At 43.6% G+C, this 21,807-nt stretch overlaps 1 protein-coding gene across 9 annotated transcripts in view; it reads left to right on the top strand.

Annotated features, from left to right (window-relative positions):
- The window catches only part of hspg2 (heparan sulfate proteoglycan 2), a 128,363-nt gene that overhangs the window by 24,607 nt on the left and 81,949 nt on the right, over positions 1-21,807 (top strand). For all 9 annotated transcript variants that reach the window (XM_029246389.1, XM_029246393.1, XM_029246394.1 and 6 more), the window contains exons 2-3: positions 9,312-9,450; positions 9,538-9,606. In XM_029246389.1, the coding sequence (XP_029102222.1) occupies positions 9,312-9,450; positions 9,538-9,606 (208 nt within the window). The remainder of the gene's footprint in view (positions 1-9,311; positions 9,451-9,537; positions 9,607-21,807) is intronic.

Below are 21,807 nucleotides of genomic sequence, written 5' to 3'. Positions count from 1 at the left end.
AAAAAATAGCGGACTAAGAATAGCACCCACCCTCCATCTTTCACACGTATCTGAACTCTGAAATATTAGATCAGAGACAAGTTGGGTTCTGGATTTTCATGCAAACAGGCATCAGAGCCATGGAATTTTTTCCACTGGCTTCAGACTTGGAATAATGCTATATAAGGTTACGTGATTGTTCTGAGTGGTTTATTCTGTGTACCGTATCAGTGTTTTTTTTTTTTTTTTTTTTACATGGTTTGAGCACACCCCCCATCATGCAGTCACAGAATGCCTGTACCTCCAGGGCACAATACCTCTTGATTGTTAAAGGAACAATTTCCTCTGGTACCCTGCTTGTCCCTGTCACTGGGCAAGCAAGGCTATGAGGAATGTCTGCATTTTCAATGGCCATATGCCTTGTAGGCCCCCTGTTTAAGGGAGATGTATGTACCCTTGCACAGCCTATTGACTGACACTTATATTAATGTAAATTTATGTCTCTCATTTTAAGGTTTGCCAAACTTTAATCTTGCTGTTGTGTAATGGGTGTAATGGTAGCCTGTATTCCACAGTTAATTCAGCAGTGCAGTGTTACGCTGTACAAGTTTAGGGTTGCCTCTCTGTAAGTGGAGCTCTGAAGTGTGTGGTTAAAGCAGGCAGCAGGTCTCCCCCTGAGCTGAAAGTTGACCAGTAAGTGCATTATGAGTCTGCACCAGGTGGGCCTGGAGTGGTTCTCTCACCTATCACTGGTGGAGGTGTCTCTGCCCCCTGCCTGAGCGGTAAAGGAGAGAGGGGAATGCTCCCAAAGTGCCTTCTCAGCCTTCTCAGCTGCCTCTAAGGTGGGCTGGAAAACAGGCTGAAATGCAAAGCACTTGTCCACCCATCCATACTGTCTCACCTTAAAGGCAGCACCTATTAGCACACCATTAATGTTTAGGGGACTTCCATAACTCCAGATAAGTATTGTAGCTGAAAGTGTACGCACATGTGATATGCAAAGCTTTATGCTGATATACAGTCGTCCCCCACCCTGTGAAGGTAACATGTTCCTGAAAAACCCTTCATAAGTTGAATTCTCATACCTTGAAGACATAATTAGCATTATGTTAAACGGTAGAAAATTTTATGTTTCTGAGCCCCAAAACTGACACGTATTCATGCTACAGTGTCAACAAATGCCATAAAAATAAGTTACTTCAATAATTAACATTAGTTATCATAACAACATAACCATATTACTCTATAATACTGTATGGCTGCATACCTGCACTCATTCAGCTCTGCCATACCTGTTGCATACTGCACACTTAAAGACTCGCAACAAAAATGTATATACATAATTTATTCAGTCTTTATGTCTAAACTCAACATTTATTACAAAGAACAGAACAAGAAAGACAAAAGACATCAATGAAAACAATGGAAATGCATCGGCACAATGTGGGAAGTCCAAATGGGGGCCACAATTACTGAGATTATAACGGGTGAAGCAAACAAGCAGTTGTTTTTGGTTTTATTTATTTATTTATTTTTACAAATGCCGGTTGGATGTCAACAGATATATTTTGGACCATAGCCCCCATATTTAAAAAAAGCTGTGACTGCAGACAAAGGTTGTGTATTAACAGGAATTTGTTTCAAATGATTACAGTTGCTATTTGTTCTTCTGGATATTTATTATTATGAATACACTGCCTATCTGATGATACACTGCTTTATTAAAGGTAATTTAAATTATTTTACCAGTTTATACAGCTGGTTATCAATTCAGGGGAAGCACCTTGCTCTCTTTAGTAGTGCAGGCAGTGGAGCAACATTCAGATTACAGATCATGTTCTTAACCACTGTACTGCTTTTTTGGTCTTATTTTGATATTTATCTAGCATTTATTTGAAGAAGTAGAAGTAAGGCACACTCAGGCTAGCCACAAGTCTGCACTGAATTCTGTCGCCAGTGCTCCTATGCACAGCTCAAGGCCCAGAAATAAACAGAGCCCATGCCGCCATTGTCTGGGCATGCTCAAGCCACCCCATGATCCACCAGTCATGAGGAGAAAGCAGAAAGCACAGGTCCTGCCAGCTTGCAGGCCTTTATTTAGGGTTACTTGTAAAGTGCTGGGCTCTGATTTCATTTCCTCGTTGTCCATCCCACTCAGCTGCATCTCTGCCAGTGCCCGTCTCGTCCTCCTGTCTCCGTGGTGCAACCAACCCTTCGCCAGCCTGAAATACAACATTGCACACTGGTCACGCATTTACCACACTGAAACAAGGATATAAAATCCCCAAACATCTCCTTGGGTGGCTTGGATGCCAACATCACATTTCTAAGCAGTTACTGAACCATCCATTTATTTTTGTGCCTTCCAACTAGGCAAAAGTTTTTTTTTTTTTTTTTTTTTTTTTTTTTTTTTTTAAATTCCCCTTTCTCTTCATGGATCTCTTGATATCACTTTTTAAAATTCAGCACATTCCAGGGGGACAAGTTGGAGCTGTCATGACCTGCAGAGAGATACTCCCCCAGCCTGCCCATTGTTCTCATGTGGAGGGCTGGGGAGGGAACATTTCTGGACTCACAGCTGGACATTGCAGCCAGAGGATTATTGACCAGTAACCGAGAGCAGCAGGCCTTGCTGCTCCCGTCCATTCACACACTCCTGGACTTTTGTCAGGAGGAAGCCCAGCAGCTTCACCACACCTGGATGGATGGATGGATGAAACAGGGGTTCTGGAATAAGAGCCAAAGCTCCCAAACTGGCCCACAGGGTGGACGATACACTTCATTCAGTGATGAGTCATGTTGCAGATTTTCAGTCCCATTAGGCAACTGGTGAAATGAAAACCAGGCACCCCTGTCACTGTGAACATGCTTTCACTCACCCCACCCATTTTCAGAAGAAATTTAGGTACTTAGAAGACTGCTTGCGAGAATAGGTCATTAGACAATTTACAAGGACAAATAACAGAGAAAAGCTTAGCTTTCCCCCATTAGGACTGGGTGAGCACTGTTGGCTTTAAAGCTTTACCTTTTTAACTTTTATTTTGTATACTGTTATGATGGATATTAAACAATTTGCGTAAATCAAAGGAAAGGATTAACAGCAATGTAAATGGTGCAAATGAACAACGATTTGGAATCAAATAAATATGTTAAACTACGCAATAATAGCAATTACAATAATAAGTAATAAATTAAATCTGAAGTTGAGTAGAAAAGTAAATGTAAAAAAGAAAAAAGACAACATAGTGATTTAAATTTTAAGAAAGTTTCATAAATTCATGGCTATGATTGGAGCAGGAACAATGATCAAAGTTAGTAATTTCACAAAATCAAAACACTTGTTATTGTTTTTCAGCATTATAATGGAATTTTTTTGTAAACGGGCACTATAATGGTTAAAACCATCACTTTGCACACGAAGGACCCAGTCTTAAAAGTCAGTTCCTGCTGTACAACTCATTAGCAAGGTACTTACCCTGCACTGATACAGTAAAAATTACCCAGCTGTGTATGTAGTATACCAGTTACATCCCAGAGCACATCATTTAATGCATTTGATGCACCACAGCAGCTTTAAAACATGTCTGAGATGCTTTGTGAGTTCTGTCTTATATGTATATTTTATATATAAAACACTTCTAGTTAGTTGGAAGGCACAAAAATATATGGATGATTCAGTGTGTGTGTGTGTGTGTATATAAAATAATGTGAGTCCACAAGCAATCATTGTGTAACCTCTATGAATAGTGTCATGCTGTGATACAACTGCACCTCATTTGTCTGAATGGATCCAATTTTTAACTGATGACTTTAGGTAGCCTGAGGTATCTAAACTTGTTTTATTCATTGGCATTGTTACAGCATTAGCATTTTACGAATATGACCTGTCTGCCAGTAGGAGTGATGTCAAAGAGCCAATATTTTTCAGCACCGAGGCAGTTCTGTCTCTTTAATACCATGTTCAGCCTGATGCAGCGGATTACAATTTGCCTTTAACCTTGGCACAAAGATGTGGTGGGGTGGCTTTAATGATTTCACTGTGACTCATTTTATAAATCCACGCTGTAATATAAACTCTATCCGGACAGATCCCACAAACAGACGAGCTGTAGTGATATAGCTGTGGCAGTAGTTATAACAAGCCCTCACTTTACTGTGTCTTAACTCCCTTGAGCAATTTGACAGCATGACATAGGAAGAGTATATTGCAGTCTACAAAGATTATACCTGGAGACCCTTACTCCAACACACATAGAAGAGCCATTTTCATAAGCACAGAGAAACAGAGAGATGAACCCACTAGCCATACATGTCCGTCCCTCGTTACTGCCACCCCTGAACATTTTAAGCCCTTTGTCGGAGTGCACAAACCGGCTGATTCATCGTGACAAGGCGAGCTAAACAGCAAGATGAGGTGTAAATAAATGGGAAGGATGCCACTGCCTCGAAGGCCCGTCCTGGAAAAAGGAGTGTATGAATTGGCAAGCTGAGGGGGTCTGCATAACAGGCCTTAAGAAGCAAAAATGTACGGCTGCTGCTTCACTTGGCCGCTTTCCTTAGTGCCTAAATTGGGATTAAAGCTAATGGGATCACCCACAACTAGCTGAGGGAGAGTTGTACACTTCTCACACTTTCCTATCGTTGACATTTACATTTATTCATTCACCGGATGGTTTTGTCCAAAGCAATTTGCACCGATTATGAACTAGTATCATCCGAAATGTCTGATGCAGAGGACCGAGATGGTTTGTTACATCTTCTTCAACAAAAAAGATTAGACAGAGTCCACCCAGCAGCTGTGCCTGCTACTGGGATTATGAGTTTGGTGGGTGACGTGATGCATTTATACACATGAAATTGAATGCCAGTGCACTTCAATATACATCTGCAGGAGTCCCATCCCATGCTGAAATCCATGCATTATGTGAATATGATGACGGGACCAGTGGCACGGGGGGATTGCTTGAGGAATGTTTGCATTCAAATTCTTTCCGATTCGTTTCCCTTTTCCTACCACATCTGGGGAATTACACTGAGAAGCTCTCATATCCACAGTGTTTTTTTTTTCTCTTTTTTTTGTATTTTCCCTGAAGCAACTTACAATGTTTAGTTTGTACACTAAACTAATTACAATGATTTACTCATTTTTACAGCTGGGTAATTTTTACTGTATCTGATCAGTATATCTTCCTTTGTCATGGGTACTACAACAGGAGGTGGGATTCAAACCCAGGTTTTTCGGGTGCAAGGCAACAGTGCCAACCCCTGCACTTCTTCCTGTCTCTATACCAGTGGCTTTTCAGGTATTATTGAATGGCAATAGAACAGAAACAGACACAAGCGAAAACAGTATGCAGTAGGCTACTGAGAAACTGAAAATATATATGGATATAAAGTACAACACAGGGGCAAGAGGTGACAGTTTTTACATGGGGTGCTGATGTTGCACTGTCTAAGATGTTCCTTTGAATTATCATGCAGTTTAAACTTTTCTGGCCAATGAAATTTAGATATTCAGGTCAACCACATATCTGTGGAGGTTCCTGGTGTGCACCGTAGTACTAAAATACATTTCCTTTCCAGATGTCAGAGTCAGCCTACGTTCCACAGTCTCATCGAAACTGAATTTGTCCCGTGGTTTAAAAAGAGTATAGAGGGGGACAGATTAAACATTTTGTTATATATTTCTTTTTTTTAATCTACTGGCATCCCTCGAAGCTAGAAGAGTGTTAAACACCACAAAATGTTCAGGTTTATGGAATTTATGGATGAATACTTTTGGGTAATGGAGGTATTTTATTATACATTTGTCGGTTATGCTGGTATGAATAGGCCCAATGCAGAGCCTGCTCATGCATTGCCCATTCTCCCTTCCTTCTTCCCTTCCCCACTGCCCTTCGAGCTGAGAGACTGCACACAAAGCACCGACGAGCTCTGAATGATCTCCTTACTCGCAGTCAAACGTTGAGAGTGACAGTTTGCCAGCCATACCCCTGCCCCAGGTCCTCTTTAGGTTAAACACACTTATTACACATTCAGTGGCCTGTATTTTTCTGTCTTCCACACAGTTGCTAAAGATTACATGGTTTTGTCACAAGACATTTTTCGCAAGATGGCTTCAACACAGACAACTATCATCACTCTATCACTCTAGAGATTCTGTGTCTGGCTACCTTCAGGAACCAGAGCAGCTTGAGGCAACCTGGCCAGTGGTTCTGGGAGTCACACAGAAGGGAGGTTCGCTCACCCATTCCTCAACCTCTGCTCTTCTGCTATGTACAGTACAAGGTCAAGTAAGTCTTCTCCAGGTGCCAGGCTGTGCTTGGTGTTCTGCTCACCCAAAATGTGGGAGGCTCTCATGCTAGACTCTCAGCCACTTATTTCCCCTCCGTTTACATACCTACCTCAGCAAGACGCTTCCCTCCATCATCTCACTCTCTGTTAATCCACCCTCTGCTGGCCTCCTGCTGACCTTTAGTGAAGCATTATTTGTGTTTAGCTACAAACAACCAAATGAAGTTTTGTGAGCTCTGAAAAGCATCCAGAAATCTATTTCTTTCCAGTTGTTTAAAAAAATTCACAGTCCAGAAACCAAACAGAACATCCTCAGAGAGGTTTTGTCAAATTTGTGTCTGCTTGCACTGAGATGTCATCACTTATTCAAGGTTATGGCACCCATGTTGAGATTTCAGGTGGCCACTCTGTTGGCAAGCAACGACAGAGCAGATGTTGATGGCCCTGGACATGGAGATCAAAATGAATCCCTAAACGTTGGCCCCAGTGATAGGCCAGCTGCTGGAATGGGTCCTTTCTCACAAGATCAGGCTCAGCTGCACTTGCAGAGTGGGCGATGTGAAAGCTCCCAGGCTGTCATAATCAGGCTGCTGTCACAGGGTTTTGATTGAGGGTGTTTGGGAAAGCAGCATCAGCACACATCTGTCTGGCTGAATTTGAGAGGCGCTGTATTCAGCCCTAACTACTGCATCATCCTGTGATTCTTTCTCTTTTGGGATTTGAACAATTTCCACGGCACTGGCAGTTCCTTCTAGTTGTTCTGCTCCTCCTGACACTCATCCGAATCAAGAGTCTGGGATTTCTCTCCTGCTGTAAACAACAGCTGGAGGAACCTGTGCAACGCATCCATGCTGTGTTTTCTACTATTTCCTAATGGTGGGATCCGCAGCTCATCTTTTCAAATTCCTGCTTAGCACCGGGTGAACATGATGTGGGAAAGAATGGCGCTTTCCAGAGGAATGGGACGGAATGCAGCCCCCCCCCCCCCCCCGTTTTCCTCATGCTCACCCCCCAACGAGTATGTTTACGCATCTGCACTGATCAGGAGAGCTGGTCATAACTCAGCATTGGGTTGACTAATGCCTGGGGGGCTTGTGCAGCTGGGACAGTTCAGTGTCCCAGCTAACGAAGAACTTTTCTTAACGTTTCCCACTGAGAGTAACACAGGTTCGGGTCACAGCAAGTGTTTGGCATTCAGTGGGTGGGAAACATTTCCTGGATGGTCTTAAACCAAATTTGTTTTTTGCTACATTAAACTCTATAAGTGCACTTGAACAAGAGTGGATCTCCAGTACTGATGTCACACTCAAGCAGCTTTTTATTGTTCTTTGGTGGCCACATAACTAGAATCTGTGTTAACAATGTACCCTTCTCTTCTTATGGATTTATGTATGTGTAGAAATTATTTCGACTTTTTTTTCTGCTTTATATCTAAAGGATTAAGACTATAAGGTACGTATGTGTTGCCCTTTCAGTGTTTAGCAGGCACATTTTTTCAAAGTTACTTACAGTGATTTACCCATTTATAGAGCTGGGTAGTTCTTACTGATGCAATGCAGGACAATTACCTTGATCAAGCGTATTAAAGCAGGAGGTGGGATTCTAACCACTGTACCATCTACAGTCCAAATTGGATTATAGGTAAATTTAAACATTCATTTTGCAGTTTCAGCTATTGAAGGATGCTAGAAGTTGAAATGGAAATGCATATTTACTCGCAAATTTCCCAGACACAACTTGTCTGCTGCTGCTGCTCCTCCCACACTCTACTTGTATGGAGCTATGAGCCAACACCCAAAACCCATCAGTGCGCTTGCATGCACTTCTGGCATGATGCCACAGTTGGCATATCCAGTCGGTACGGCACGCCAGTTCCCATTTCCACCTGACTCCATCATGGCGGGCAGCCCCATTTAAATGGCTCCAACCAATGAATAACTTGATCTCTCCCCCAAATCCCTTTTCACCCGAGTGAGCACCGTAGAACAACAATCTCGGACCTTTTTCAATAGGAAAGCGCTGACCGCTGAAATTCTTTAGCCTGGACCTGACCAGCCAACCGTTGCTGTGAACACCTCCCACTCCCTTCTCCCTTGGGTTGTTGTCCCACCAGGGCAGGATGGACAAGTGGGACCTAAAGAGAGCAAAGAGGTTAGTTACCCATTACAGGGTTTAGCCATACCCCAGCAGCTTAAATTACAAAGTGGTCACAGGCTCTTTGGTACCCCTATTCTGGTCCTTGGTTTTTGGGTTACTGACCACCACCCAAACAGATCAACTGGTCCAGAGTTCTTGTTTGCTGTGCAAGTGGCAAGAGAAAAGCCACCCAGAAACTACAAGCAAAGAATACATAAGAAGGTCAAGCACTGAAAGTGTTAAAGTCCATTTTTAAATGTCTTGCAACCAACGAGTGATCCCTGGAACAGAGAGGGAATGTGTGACGGAATTTTTCCGTGACACAAGCACTTCCGAATGCAGTGCAATTCGACGGGCGCAAAGCAGCCAGAGGAGTGTGCTGATCATCACCCGCACTGGCGGTATCCAGGATGTGCTTGGACAGATCTGAGACCACATCTGAGACTTAAAACAAGGCCTGTGTCAGCCAGAAAGAAGCAGCACTGTGTTCACTTTGTGGGCCTACCATGGTGGGAAATAAGGCAGCAGACTGAATCAATACAGATCTGGTAATGAACCCTTGTCCATTATCAATGTGTGGCTGATTAACTACTCATCAGAGGGGAAAAAAAAAAAAAAAATTAATGACTCTTGCAAGTGTACCCATAACTACAATATACCTGGGAAAAATGCTTGAAGTAATGTCTCATGGTTTCATTTTCCCAGCTACCTTTTTGTGTCCCTGTTTATGACTGACCATTTATTTTAAGATGGGAGAGTGTGAAAGCAATCTTGACATCATCATCTCTTGAATACGTACTTTTCTGGCACTTAAATTGGGACAGTTTTGTCAACTGGATGAAGAATGGAAGGATAGACAATAAACTCCCTATGTTCCATGCTTTTCTTCCTTCTGTTTCCAGGTGGTCCAAAGCTCTAAGGTATGGAGCGAGGTGGCAGGTCCGGAAGACTTGGAGGTTGAGAGGGGGGGCAGCAGAGGGCTCAGGGGCTTCCTGGCTGAATCTGACGACGAGGACTTTGCTGTAAATGAGGCCTCCGGAGGTTAGGAATGTTATATGTTCTGTTGGCTTCTGGACGATTATATGAGGAGTGATAGGTTGGCCATATTAATATTTATTGTCTCCATAGATGAACCCAGTGGTGAGGAGGATGGAAGCACTCCAGAACCCCCCATAACTGAAGTTTCAGGTGTCACAGGTAAGTCACCATTTACCATTTAGTCCCTCAGCACCTCAAGAATCAAGCTTTCTCAACGTGAAATTCGGGCAGGTTTCCCATTTCTAACTTTGATTGTTCAGGGTCCATTGTCTGCTTTGGTTTGGCCCATGTGACACAGCAAGCAAATAGTTCCCAAACAGTACAAGGCAGGGTTGCTAGCCACTGTGTCTGCACTCAGCTGGGTCTTGTTGAGTCATCCTCAAATTAAGTTGATTTATTTGGCATATTTATATCATCCTGTAATGATTAATTAATCAGTTCAGAGATGAGTAAGAACAAAACCAATATGCCCTTCAGGTTTCAAAGACTGTAGGTTGCCACTGTTAACATAGTCATGTCAGAAAGGAACCTGCCAGCACGCCCACAAGAAACCCATAATCATTTTCATAAACAACAGGGGACAACTGCTTTCTGGGATATTGTGTTAGACACATTTTCATCCTCAAAAAATGCTTCCAAATATAGATTTGTCAAACAGAATTGTAGCTCAGTATTTCCGAGGCCTATTGTCTGTCTTCCTGAGAGGCTTGTTGAAGTTGCCATGACCCCAAAAGCATTCTATGGCTTTGCTCCACCAAACCGTTGTGGCGACTCGTCATAACAAGGGTCTTCGAATTTCTGTCGACATATAAACAGTCCCCCAAGCTTCCTTTAACCCGATTAAAGGCGACAGGGGAACCACCACAACAACGTGGATCAAAGGAAGGGTAAGCAATGTGGAAGATGGCAGGCGGCTGAACTTCCAGACCCTCCCCACTACTGTGGCTTTGTTCTCCTCCTGAGGCTGCAGACCACAAAGAGATTCACAAAAAAATTCCACAAGGAAGCTCTCTGGGGTTCTTTATACCTGGGGCAGCTGAAAGGCACTGAGTGTACACTCAGTACTATGTGCAAGGGTAATGCTCACTCCACAATTGCCACCAGAGGGTAATGAGATAAGACTGCTTATGTCTAATGTATGCAATGATCCCAGGCTAAGGGTATGTCCAGGAAGAAGCACTGTGTGGTGTGTCAGGCGGGTTCTGGTTCTGCGCAGCTTTTTTCCTGTTTTCGGTTGTCTGTCTGGAAAGATTTGGTCTGTATGGTCATGATTTCCACACTCTTATAGTTAGGCCATTAACTCTGTCACATGCAGCAGGCATTTGTGCTGTTACCTTGAAGAACAAGGTTGGGATGTCCTGCTCTAGTCATTTCAGAGGTATACGGTGCTGCTTGAAGTATGTGAACCCCTAGCATTTCTTTGTTTTACCACGAAATGGTTGTTTAATGAGAAGTAGTAATTACTTTACAGAGCAGGTGTGTAATGACCAATTGCATGTGTTGCTTTAGAGGAAATCATGCATTTAGGCGAAAAACAGTAGTGCAGGTGCAAAAATAAGTGAACTCCAAATTGCATTGGTTAAACCAAGTAGGTAATTAGAATCAGGTGTGTAAATCGTAATAATTTATTCATTTTATATGTTACTTTTTTATAAGTTTAATGTTTATACAAGAATAATAACCATCCCTATAGGGGTCTCAACCCTCCTCTGTTCCTCCCTTGACTTGCCTTGGAAACCATGCAAGTGGTTGCTATGGATCAGGTTTAACTTAGTACCTTGCATGCTTGCATAGGATTCACATATGTTCAAACAGCTCTATGTATATAGACATCAAAGTATTTTCTGATACTGAAACTCCAGAAAATTGGATAATTAAATTGAAGGCCAGTATTTATGTTTACATGTATATTTCTTAATTCACCAGACGATTTCCTTCTATGTGACCGATAACCTAGAGAAAACACGTTACCTTTTTTCTTTTGCATTAAATTGTCCTATGGAATGCAGCTTTTCTTTATTGCATTCAATATATATAAATACCACTACCAGTTTAATGTAGGAAAATCTCATATAAATACCACCTTATCTCTATGCTGGGGGCAGTACCTGGCTTTGCACTTAAGGGCATGGACTTGTAACCAGAAAGTGATTGTATTAAACCGTACTCCCCACAGCTGCTATTGTACCTTTTTAGTATTACCTTTATAGTGCCTTATTGGAATTGGTCCATTAAAAAATGCTGTCATATAAATGGCTCGACTATCTTAGTTACCTTGCGTACAAGTGTCAGGTAACTAGCAAATTAATAACAACCAATCAATTAATCGCTCAGTCAATTGTCTGATTGAATGATCAATTGTTTGATATTTGTTAAATTAGTTTTATGAATAGTGCTGGGTCATAACAACATAGAGACAGAAATATTAAATCTAAAAATAGTAATATTAGATTACACCCCTGAAGCATAAGTCTAAGCTTGTTTTAACCTCTGAGTAGGATTCTTTTTTTTATTCCTTGATCCATATATTGAGTAAATGTAGGGCACAGGACATTCCAGGATGGCTGTCTCTTGCCTCTTCCATTTGTGTCTTTGCCGTCGAGGCTTTATAATGCCTGCCAGTGCAGCCAGTTCTGTCATGGTGCAATAATTGTTTTGTTAGGAATGCTGCAGGGTGACATCAGAGCTTGGGCACAGGGGGTTGGCGTCTGTCCCCACATGCTAAAATAGCACATCTGTGAAACCCTGCCTGGCTCTGTTTTGTGCTGAGGTTTGTGGTCTCCCTCTTTTTCTGCACTCTTTCACGGTCCGAAGGCAGGGTGGCAGTATGGTGTGACTGCATCCTTGGGCTGGAGCATTACAGATCTTTAACATCAAGTGGTGCCTCTACAGTTTGCTTCTGTAGGACTTGCTAGTAATGGTCCATAGATGCCCAGCTCAACGAATGGGTTGTGAAAGATGGATTCCATATGGGAAGCAAGTAAATATCTATCATTGTATTAACTATAGGCAAAACACTAATGGGGTAATGAAGAGTCTGATGTTAAGAGAATGAAAACAAACATCTTCAATTTTGAAGATGTTTTGTCTGTTTGTCCTGTTTTGTGACAGTGCACTTAGGAAATGGTCTGGGGTCCTGATGTTCACTCTGTCTTGGCTGCCACGTTCAACATGGACATCTCTGCCAACTCAGTCTGTCATGTCTGGATTTTTTGCTTTCATAGGTCACAGCATGCTTGGATTGCAATGCAGATGTTCCTGACTCATGATCAGCTGTTGCAAGCATCCTTATAAACACTTTTTGTGTTAGTGTACAGTCATCCCCAGTGTCCTTGTCTGCCTCGTCAATCTTAAACATTGTGTGATCAATGTTTTGTTTGTAAGAAGAATAAGATAAAGCTTTAAATTCTCACTATCAAGGAATATAGATAAATTCATATTTACCGTTATTTTACTCTTTCTTGTTTGTAACCCTTTTGAGACTCTTTCTGAATGTTGGCAGGGATTCAGCAGTTCCGAGGGACGGAGGGAGTTAATTCCCCTACGTCTTGAGACAGTGTGTCAGAAAAAGGTGTCATACAGGTGAATCTAGCCTTGATCACGTTTCCATTAATTCATTTCCATTCAAATAAAGAAGAGCTGAGCAATGATTATCCGGTTAGATTACACTGGTTAGTTTTGTTTTTAAACTAGTGTCTCATAGATTACCAGAGTAATTGTACACTGTTCTGGAGCTGGAGGAATTAGTATTTCTGGGAAGTTCCTTCTTTAGACTTTCGAAAGACAGCACTGGGTTAGGAACTGGGGCTTCCTGAGTGGAGCAGTGTGACACGTTAATTTTCAGGCCCCTCCCAGCCTCAGTGGACTGTGTGAGGAGACCTTCCTTTCCTCTGTAAAACTGCTCAGGATGGGAGTGATAAGACTGTGTCTCCAGCATCCATTTATAAACCCTCGCAGCTGTTGCTACATGCACATGCTGCTGTTATGTGGAAGCAGAGGACTAAATGCGAGAGATCATTATGCAGTTAAGGGTCTGCAATAAAACTATGGAAAATTAGATCACCCCTTTAGTCTTTCTGATATGTACAGACTTGTCTTTCTGAAGGCTAGAAAAGAAGCTGTGCTTTAGAGGAACTAACAGCTTGTCATTACTTTGATATACCTGGAAGAGCAGATAATATAGTAGTTAGAGAAACTGCCTTTGGACTCAGAAGACCCAGATTGGAGTACTGTTGTAGTACTCTTGAGCGAGATTCCCTGAAAAGATCTAGTGAAAATTACCCAGGTGTATAAATTGGTAAATACCTGTACCTTAACACACTTTGTAGTAACTCATAAAAAAATGGAAAGAGCTACTGAAACAATCCTTAAAAATATATGCAGCCTCCAATTGTAAAAGAGAAACCCAACATTATGATGACTGTTCCTGATGTGGTGGGGGCTCTTTTCTTACTCATCGCTCTCCACCCTGTGCTCCCTCTTTCACAGCCCCCTGCTTCCCTGAGGCTGTTGGAAATTGGTCTGGGGGACACACAAGTGCAAAGGTTATATTTCCATTTCTTTATAATGTCTCAAGAGCAAGCAGGGTGAGAGGGCTAGAGGGGTGCTTTCATGCTAATTTTGGATGGGGGGGGGGTCTTCAGAAATGTTCCCACTCAGATAGTCTGTGAAATGTCCCCAGACCTCCCATCATTTCCTCCTAGGGTGAAGTGGCCCCATCCTAGAAGGAGATGATTCAAAGGGAAGATTAGATTCTGCCCAAGCACATTATCTCCCTTTGTCTTATTTCCCTCCTGCAAGCAAATCTTAAACTTCTTCCACGTGACCTCCCCCACTATGTGCAGTCAGCCACAGCATTTAGAATGTTACCATGAATTAAAAAAATATTTAGTGTAGTGAAAGTTATTTTATGCAACTATGCATGATTTTCTTTGGGTTTGATTTACTATAGGATGTGACATGCTTTGTGAGCCATTAAGTTTTCCCAGCCTGCTGTTCTCCCAGACAGTGGTTTTGTCGGGTCAGTCCAGGGCAAGGAGAGATGGTCTCATTTTGTTTGTGGCCCGGAAGAGGCAGAGAATGCGACTCTTTTGCTGCTTTGTCCAACAAGAGCAACCAAGAATGTTTAGTCTTACAGGAAGTTTGTTTTAGCACTAGGTCAGACATCTGGGTAAGTTCTCACGGTGTCCTCTCTCGTCTCGCTCAAGCGTCATTTTTGGATGTGGAATTTGTACAATTTGCTGAGATTTCATGCTGAATGCAAGTATACAACCATATCCCAAAAGTGATGACCACGCGGTTTAGCACACAAAAATTCATGTAGGCCATCCGAAGAGTCTGTTTTCAAGTCAGTTTCAGGTTCTGTGAGTCTGGCTTATATTTTTGTGAAAAGATGCAACCAGGAGAGTACATAATCAAATCTGCGTATTACAGTGTTTTACACAGACCCCATGGTTAGTGGAAGGTCAGGGGCCCAAGGTGCTCAACAAGAAGCTGTATGATAAAGCTGACTTCTACAGATACGCTGTCTTCACTTTTACAGTGGTAAATAAGGATGTCCTGAGTCAGACCTCAGAGTCAAACCAATGCAATGGCATTAGATAAAGGGGGCTGTCAGCCAGGCCACCCAGTGTTACGGTGGCTTGGTAGTTGCCGGCCTGTGCGTGAGACAGTGTGTGGCTGCTGGATAATTATACCTCAGGAAATGACATGCGGTGGCAGCTGTGGATTCTTTTCTGTTGCCTCCTGGTGCCTGTAAATGCTCCATCTCCAATGGGGAAAGGGATGCCGTGGGTCCGGCGACGTCTCCGGAGAAGCTCCAGTGCCGCACAGCAGATGTGTTTGTGAAAGGCCGAAGCACACGCTGACATGCGGGTGAAAGGGAACCGCAGCTGCCTGAGGCAAACGCATTCGTTTACAGAGGACACACACACATTGATCGTTCCGTCCTTTTTTTTGTGTGTCTCCCACTTTCTTAAACTAAAGACTTTTGGAACAAGTTTTTTAGACGCTCCATTACGGCGTCTAGGCTTCATAACTAAGCATTCTTTGCTCTTGGACATTCCGGCGGGTCTCATGCAGGGACACGGGCCGTGAGTAGAGCACGTGGCCATGCCGTGTTGTATCACACACGAGCAGGTTGCCTTGGTAAGCTGGTATTTTCCTTCTCTTCCCAAACAACCTGCAGGGCTCTTTGAGCAGGTAAAGGCTGACCATGGAGCAGACACTCAAGTAGCCTGTGCCTCCCCCAGGTACCTTGTACAGAATAAGGACCAATGGAATAAATATGTTAGTCCACTTCTGAAGTCACTTTGGGGGTGCAGTGGTGCAATGGGTTGGACCGTGTCCTGCTCTCCACTGGGTCTGGGGTTCAAGTCCCACTTGGGGTGCCCTGTGATGGACTGGTGTCTCGTCCTGGGTGTGTCCCCTCCCCCTACAGCCCTTTGCCCTGTGTTGCCGAGTTAGGCTCCAGCTCCCCACGACCCCGTATGGGACAAGCGGTTCAGACAATGTGTGAAATCACTTTTTAAAATAGCGCTGATAAAAGGAAGGAAATTGTTTTTAAAAAAAAAAAAAAAAAAAAGCTGTGTAAGCAAGTGAGGCAAAACACATCCAGAGCACAGGATTCACACAAGTACAATAGAGTTTGTTTTTATTACAGATTACATCTTTGTCTCACTTTCCTGCAGATGCCGGGTGTGCCAGTTAAAAGTTCTTCTCTCCACTTCTGGAGAGGCGATTACCATAAAATCTTGATTATAATGCATACCCAGGTGTAATGAACAGCACAGTATTGCTATAATCTAAAAATCTTAACACCTATTTCAGTCTCCACTGAATTTGGCTCATGTTTCAGCAACATGATATTCATGTGGTCAGTGATAGAGTGTTGTCTCTTGCTATCCCACAGTCTGAAAACACCTTTGGGAAATGTATAGTGTGCACCTAGACTTAAAAAAATGGGTAAAAAAGGTAGTATACTCAATATGTTTCTGTTTATTTTACTGATGTACTTCTACTGGCTGCACCAAAAGGATATAAAGATATATATTTTGTCCTTAATGGAACAGAGCTCTCCATCCCGTGAAGATGAACACAATAGGGGCCTAAGAACCCAGCCGTGTTGCCTGTGTCCACCATTAAAAGCCCATCAAACACTTAGTGTGTGAATAGACGGCAACAGCTCAATACACAAAAGCCTGCTTTAGTTTCGTTCTTTCTCTGCACTTCTTTTAATCCCATGAAAGATGCATCGTTTGAAGTCGCTGTAGACTCATTAGTGTCGATTAGTGTGGGTCAGCGAGACTTGTGGGTTCCCACCAGCCGGAGTGCAGGAGGCCCCTTTTTTGGCCACTTTTACAGCTTCTGACAGCAACCCGCTCACATTGTTTTCTATGTTTGAGGAGCCGTGAGTCTGGGGCTGTTGTTGTGTTTTACTGCATGACAAAGAAGGCCACTCCGCCACCTACTGTATAATACCATTCTTTCTAATCCAGGCCCACGCAAGAGTCAAAGAGCCCATCTTTTTCAAAGAACTGGAACTGCATCATAATAGAAGACTTCTCCAAGTGATAGCAATGTAATTTACATGGGTACCATGGCCTGGGTTGTGTGTCTGTAGGCATGCGCACACAGCTGGACAACAGCTGGGTCTGACAGATTTGAGGGGAAGGAGGTGTGGAGTGGCCCAGTGCTGGGGGATGGACCAGTGAGGTCTGCTGGAGAGAAGGAGAACCTCAAGTGACTGACAGGAGGCAACGTCGAGGGTCAAGGATGTCATGTAGGAGCAGGTCAAGGTTCAACATCCATTGAGGAAAAGGCATTTTTTTAGGCAGTGTTCCACAGTAGGGTGGCGCGGTGGCGCAGTGGGTTGGACCGCAGTCCTGCTCTCCGGTGGGTCTGGGGTTCGAGTCCTGCTTGGGGTGCCTTGCGGTGGACTGGCGTCCCGTCCTGGGTGTGTCCCCTCCCCCTCCAGCCTTACGCCCTGTGTTGCCGGGTTAGGCTCCGGTTCCCCGTGACCCCGTATGGGACAAGCGGTTCTGAAAATGTGTGTGTGTGTGTGTGTGTGTGTTCCACAGTATGCATGGTGATGACAGACGAGGGGTTTAAGTCCTAGAGGACACTTTCTCTAATGCCGATCTCAGTTATGTCAGCAGTGTTGTTTAGTGTCTTCTGCATTTTGGCCTTGATATCTTTGGGATGTTTAAAATTAGCTTCTACCCATCCTACCTGTCATCAATATCTTTCATCAGTAACAATCTTAAGTGCTCATAGCCTCTGCTTGTGTAAACCTTATTTCCTTAAATTGTGCACCTTACTCCTAATTATAGTGCTTCCTCTTTAAGCATCATATTTTTGTTAATAGGGAACAATGAGTTATATAAACAAAGATGCTGACCATCCGGACAGGTCCCTCTGATGTAAATGGTATTTCAGATTATGTCCAAGGGGGCTTTCCATACAGCTGGTGGGGCATGCTAGCAGACAGGCCACCGGTGCGTAGAAAAGTACCCGCTGACGAAATATGAGTTTGGCTTCCTCTCCAGTAATTGTGTTGGAAAAGAGGCAGTCTGCTGTTTCCCCAAACCTTTGCCATATATTCCATTGCATTGGAGGGAAAGATAAAAACAGGAAATGCCCCCCTTTCCCTATATGTCAATGTTATCTTTCATTGGGGAGGCAAGCAACAGGAGGTGGTAAGTTTGGCCAGAACTGGAAATCTGTCCAGGCTGGAGGATATCCTTTCAGTTCCAGTGCCAGGGTGCCCGTGCCTTTTGGTTCGTAAGTCAGACGGCAATCCTGCAGATAGCACTCCCACCCTGTATGACTCATATATTCCTGTTGCATGAAATCCTCTGCAGCTATAACTGCTCGTCTTTAGAACTCAATTATACTTAAAAGAAATGGGTCTGGGGAAGCATAGTGGTGTAGCAAGTAGTGCTGCTGCTGCTTTACAGCACTTGGCCTGTTTGGGTATAGGTTCAAATCCACCTCAATGTGCATGTGGGGTTTGCATGTTCTTCTTGGTGCCTGTGTGGGTTTCCTCTAGGCACTCTGGCTGTCTCCTATAAACATGCAGTTCAGGTGTATTGGACAGTCTAAAGTGTGTGTGGCTACCCTGCGATGCAGTGGTGTCCAATCTGTGATGTACCCCACCCATGCCTTGCGCCCAGTGATTCTGGGAAACCCTCTACACCACCGCAACCCTGACAGAGGTAAGCGGTTAATGAAACTGAGTAAACCACAAAAGGGTTCAGCAGTGTTGTGCCACTTGTCATATTATATGCTCATTTTACTTCTAATTTTAAGGAAAAATTCCTTTTAGAGCCAGAGAACAAAAGTGTAACATTTCTTGGCCATGCGAAGCAACGTTGTCTTGTTTGCTTTGGATATGAAAGCACAAATTGTTATCTTAAAGCTGTGTCCGATTTTGGCAGCAGCCGTAGGCCTTTCTGGTGGGTTTTGGAGTGAACTTCATAGTGTCTGACAGGGTAGTGAAGAACATGTTTTATTTTACGTGCACGTTGGTTATCTCATAGATACTGTGAGCTTTTTAAATTGAACCGTGTGAGTCTTCTGGTCTACAGCGTACAGCACTCATGTTGGCTTCCTTTGTGTCGGACATCTGAGGTCCCACCTTGTTCCCCATTGAGAGCTGTTCCCTAATGGAAGACCCACCACCGACCTGGTCTCCTTTCTAACGTGACTTTTCCTTCTCTCTCCCTTTTCCTCCTGCTTTCCTTTAAAATAATACCTCACCCTCCCGGCTCGCTGTTAACTCTTTTTCCCTTTCTTTTCATGATTCTGTTGGGCTTCTAAACTAAACCTCTCCCCCAAAACCCCATCACCTGCCATCTCACCTCTGCCTCCACACCCCCCCACCCTATTTTAGCTATAGCACCCCCTTGGGGATATCCAGCTATTGGTGAGATACTCAGCCCTGACCATCGGGAATACAGTAAGTCATGTTCTCAGATTTACCCTGTGGCTGTACCCTTGCCCCCACTCCCTTCTTCTGATTAATTGTGTCCTCTTAAACCTGGTTAACGTTTAAACTTTAACACTTTGCTTCCTTATCTCAGCCTTTAGTTTTATGTGTGGGAATGTTTTGAGGTTTTTCTTTTATTACACAGCAACACTCAGGGGACCCAGATGTACCCTCGTGGCAGTGGAAAACATGACCGTTTCTATCCATTACAGAGTGTACCAGTGCGGAGCTGCTGTGCACTGATCCCCTGCACATTAAGCCGTTGTCTTTCACTAAGATGGAGCGATTAGACATGTGCAAGTGGTCTGTAATTCTTTTTTTCCCCATACTATTTAAAATATCATTACATAGTGTGTCAAGACCCTTGTGGGACAACCCGGAATCTTCCCACAAGTTGCAGGAAAATCCCACAAACGCTAAAAAGGGAAGTTTACAGTACTTGCGGTTAAAATCCTGGTTTTATTCCGCTGTAAAGCTTCAGCACCAGTTCCCATTCATATTGTTACATAAGGAAGACTTATACAGTGACAGAAACTGAATGATGATAAAAAATGAATGCTAATGATGGCACGGTTGTGTAGATGTCGGTGTACGTGCAAATATATTTACCTTTTCTCATTTAACGGAACCTTTTTCTCCTAAGCAAGAGACAATAATAATTAACTAGTATTAATATTACTATTAGTGCAAGTATTATTATTAACTTATAGCTGACACATCTTTTCAAGGTGGCTTATCTTGATCTTGTTGATCTTAGTGTTAGATACACTTCACTAAACTCTTCGCACATTTATACAATAAAGCAACGGAACACATACACACTAGGAGCAATCCAGTCACAAACAGGCCTGAAACACATGTTTTTGGACTGTGGGAGGAAACCCACACAAATATGCTAACTCCACCAGACTGAACTTAATTCAATCTGATGTCCAAATGCGCAGTCCAGGTGGTGTGAGGTGCCACCTATCAATCACACACAAAGTCTGCATGTTGCTCTATACTGTTATTATTGTGTAATTATACCTCTTGCTCTATCCTCTCTTTCAATTATTAGATTTAGTTGCTCTTTACTTGTAGCTTGCACAAGACCTTCCAGCATAAATATTTACTTTTTAGTGGAATTAATGGAGAAAAGAAAACAAATACCATTGAAACAATCCATATAAGTCATTGGATTGAGACACAGTGGCTGTAGATGTGCACAGTAATGTGTTTGTACCAGGTGGTCCACAGCTGGATGTTAACTGCCCTTTCGAGAGAATGGCCAGCAGGGTCCTGCCATGGACACACTGTGGTCGCCAGTTACATTAAGGGCTCTTTGACATTTTGCATTTGAGGATTTTGACACATAAGAGCATGAAACCACATTAATGGCCGGGCCAAATGGTGTGCCCGTGAGCCTCTGTTTTGTAAAGAGGGATTATCTCGGCTGTTTGGCCGACCGTCTTCGGATAGGCTGGGATAGAGCAGGGGAGTGCTGTGGAAGAGGTTGAACCAGAGAGCAAGACAGTCGCTCCTTTAGTGTTCTCACACAGCTGAAGCAGGGCAAAAGGGATGGTCCAAAGTGGCAGGGCTGGCAGTGTTCGGGGGGGGGGGGGTACTTCTCTTGAGCGCGCCGTGGGCGGACAGGGTTTGAAGGTCGAGTTGGAAGCAGAGGGCTTGCTCAATCGTGCCTTTGTCTCCGGCACAGGGCCCCGTGTGTTCTGAAGGGCTCGGCGACAAAGCTGCCACAGTTTCCCGAGCATGCCTTAACAGCAAAGTCAGTTTATGAATTAAGAACTCGGAATGCTGTTTTTTCCAGCTCTGCGCCCACCCCATGCTTCCCCATCAACTCCTCCTTCCAGAGTGCCTGGACTTGCCTTTCTGCCTACAGAGGGTTCTCCCCCTCACGGAAAAAATTACTTTCGTCCTGGAAAAATGTTCTGATAAGAGTTCCAGTCAGATGGGAAAACAGAGATGTATAGCAGCCTTGAAATTGTGAGGAATGTGGGAATCCATTCCTAAGTGGTGGACGTATAGAGTCCTGCTGCGATGAGCACGGGTGCCTGGGCACTGCCACTGGGCACAGAGGAAATCCATTAGGTGAACCCCTGAGGTCAAATGCAAGCCCCTTTGATGTGTCTATTTTCCATGTCCCTGCTGCTGGGGTCCCCCTGTGTAGTGCTCTGGGATGTCTGATTCAAACAGCCCACATCCACTGGCATCCTGAAACGCGCCTCCCCAGCACCCCCTGCTCCTTTCTTCCACTATGAACTTGAGAAAAGCACGATTGTTCACTAAGGAAATGGGCAAATGAGGTCAGCTTGAGGAGCCTCCAGCCATCATCTTGCCAACATGCTGAGCAGCTCAAGGAAATTTGTGTTTGGGGA

This window comes from Scleropages formosus, chromosome 19, assembly GCF_900964775.1.
Source record: "Scleropages formosus chromosome 19, fSclFor1.1, whole genome shotgun sequence".
Taxonomy (NCBI): domain Eukaryota; kingdom Metazoa; phylum Chordata; class Actinopteri; order Osteoglossiformes; family Osteoglossidae; genus Scleropages; species Scleropages formosus.
Note: the sequence above shows the minus strand (reverse complement) of the source record. Positions and strands in the feature narration are given on the sequence as shown.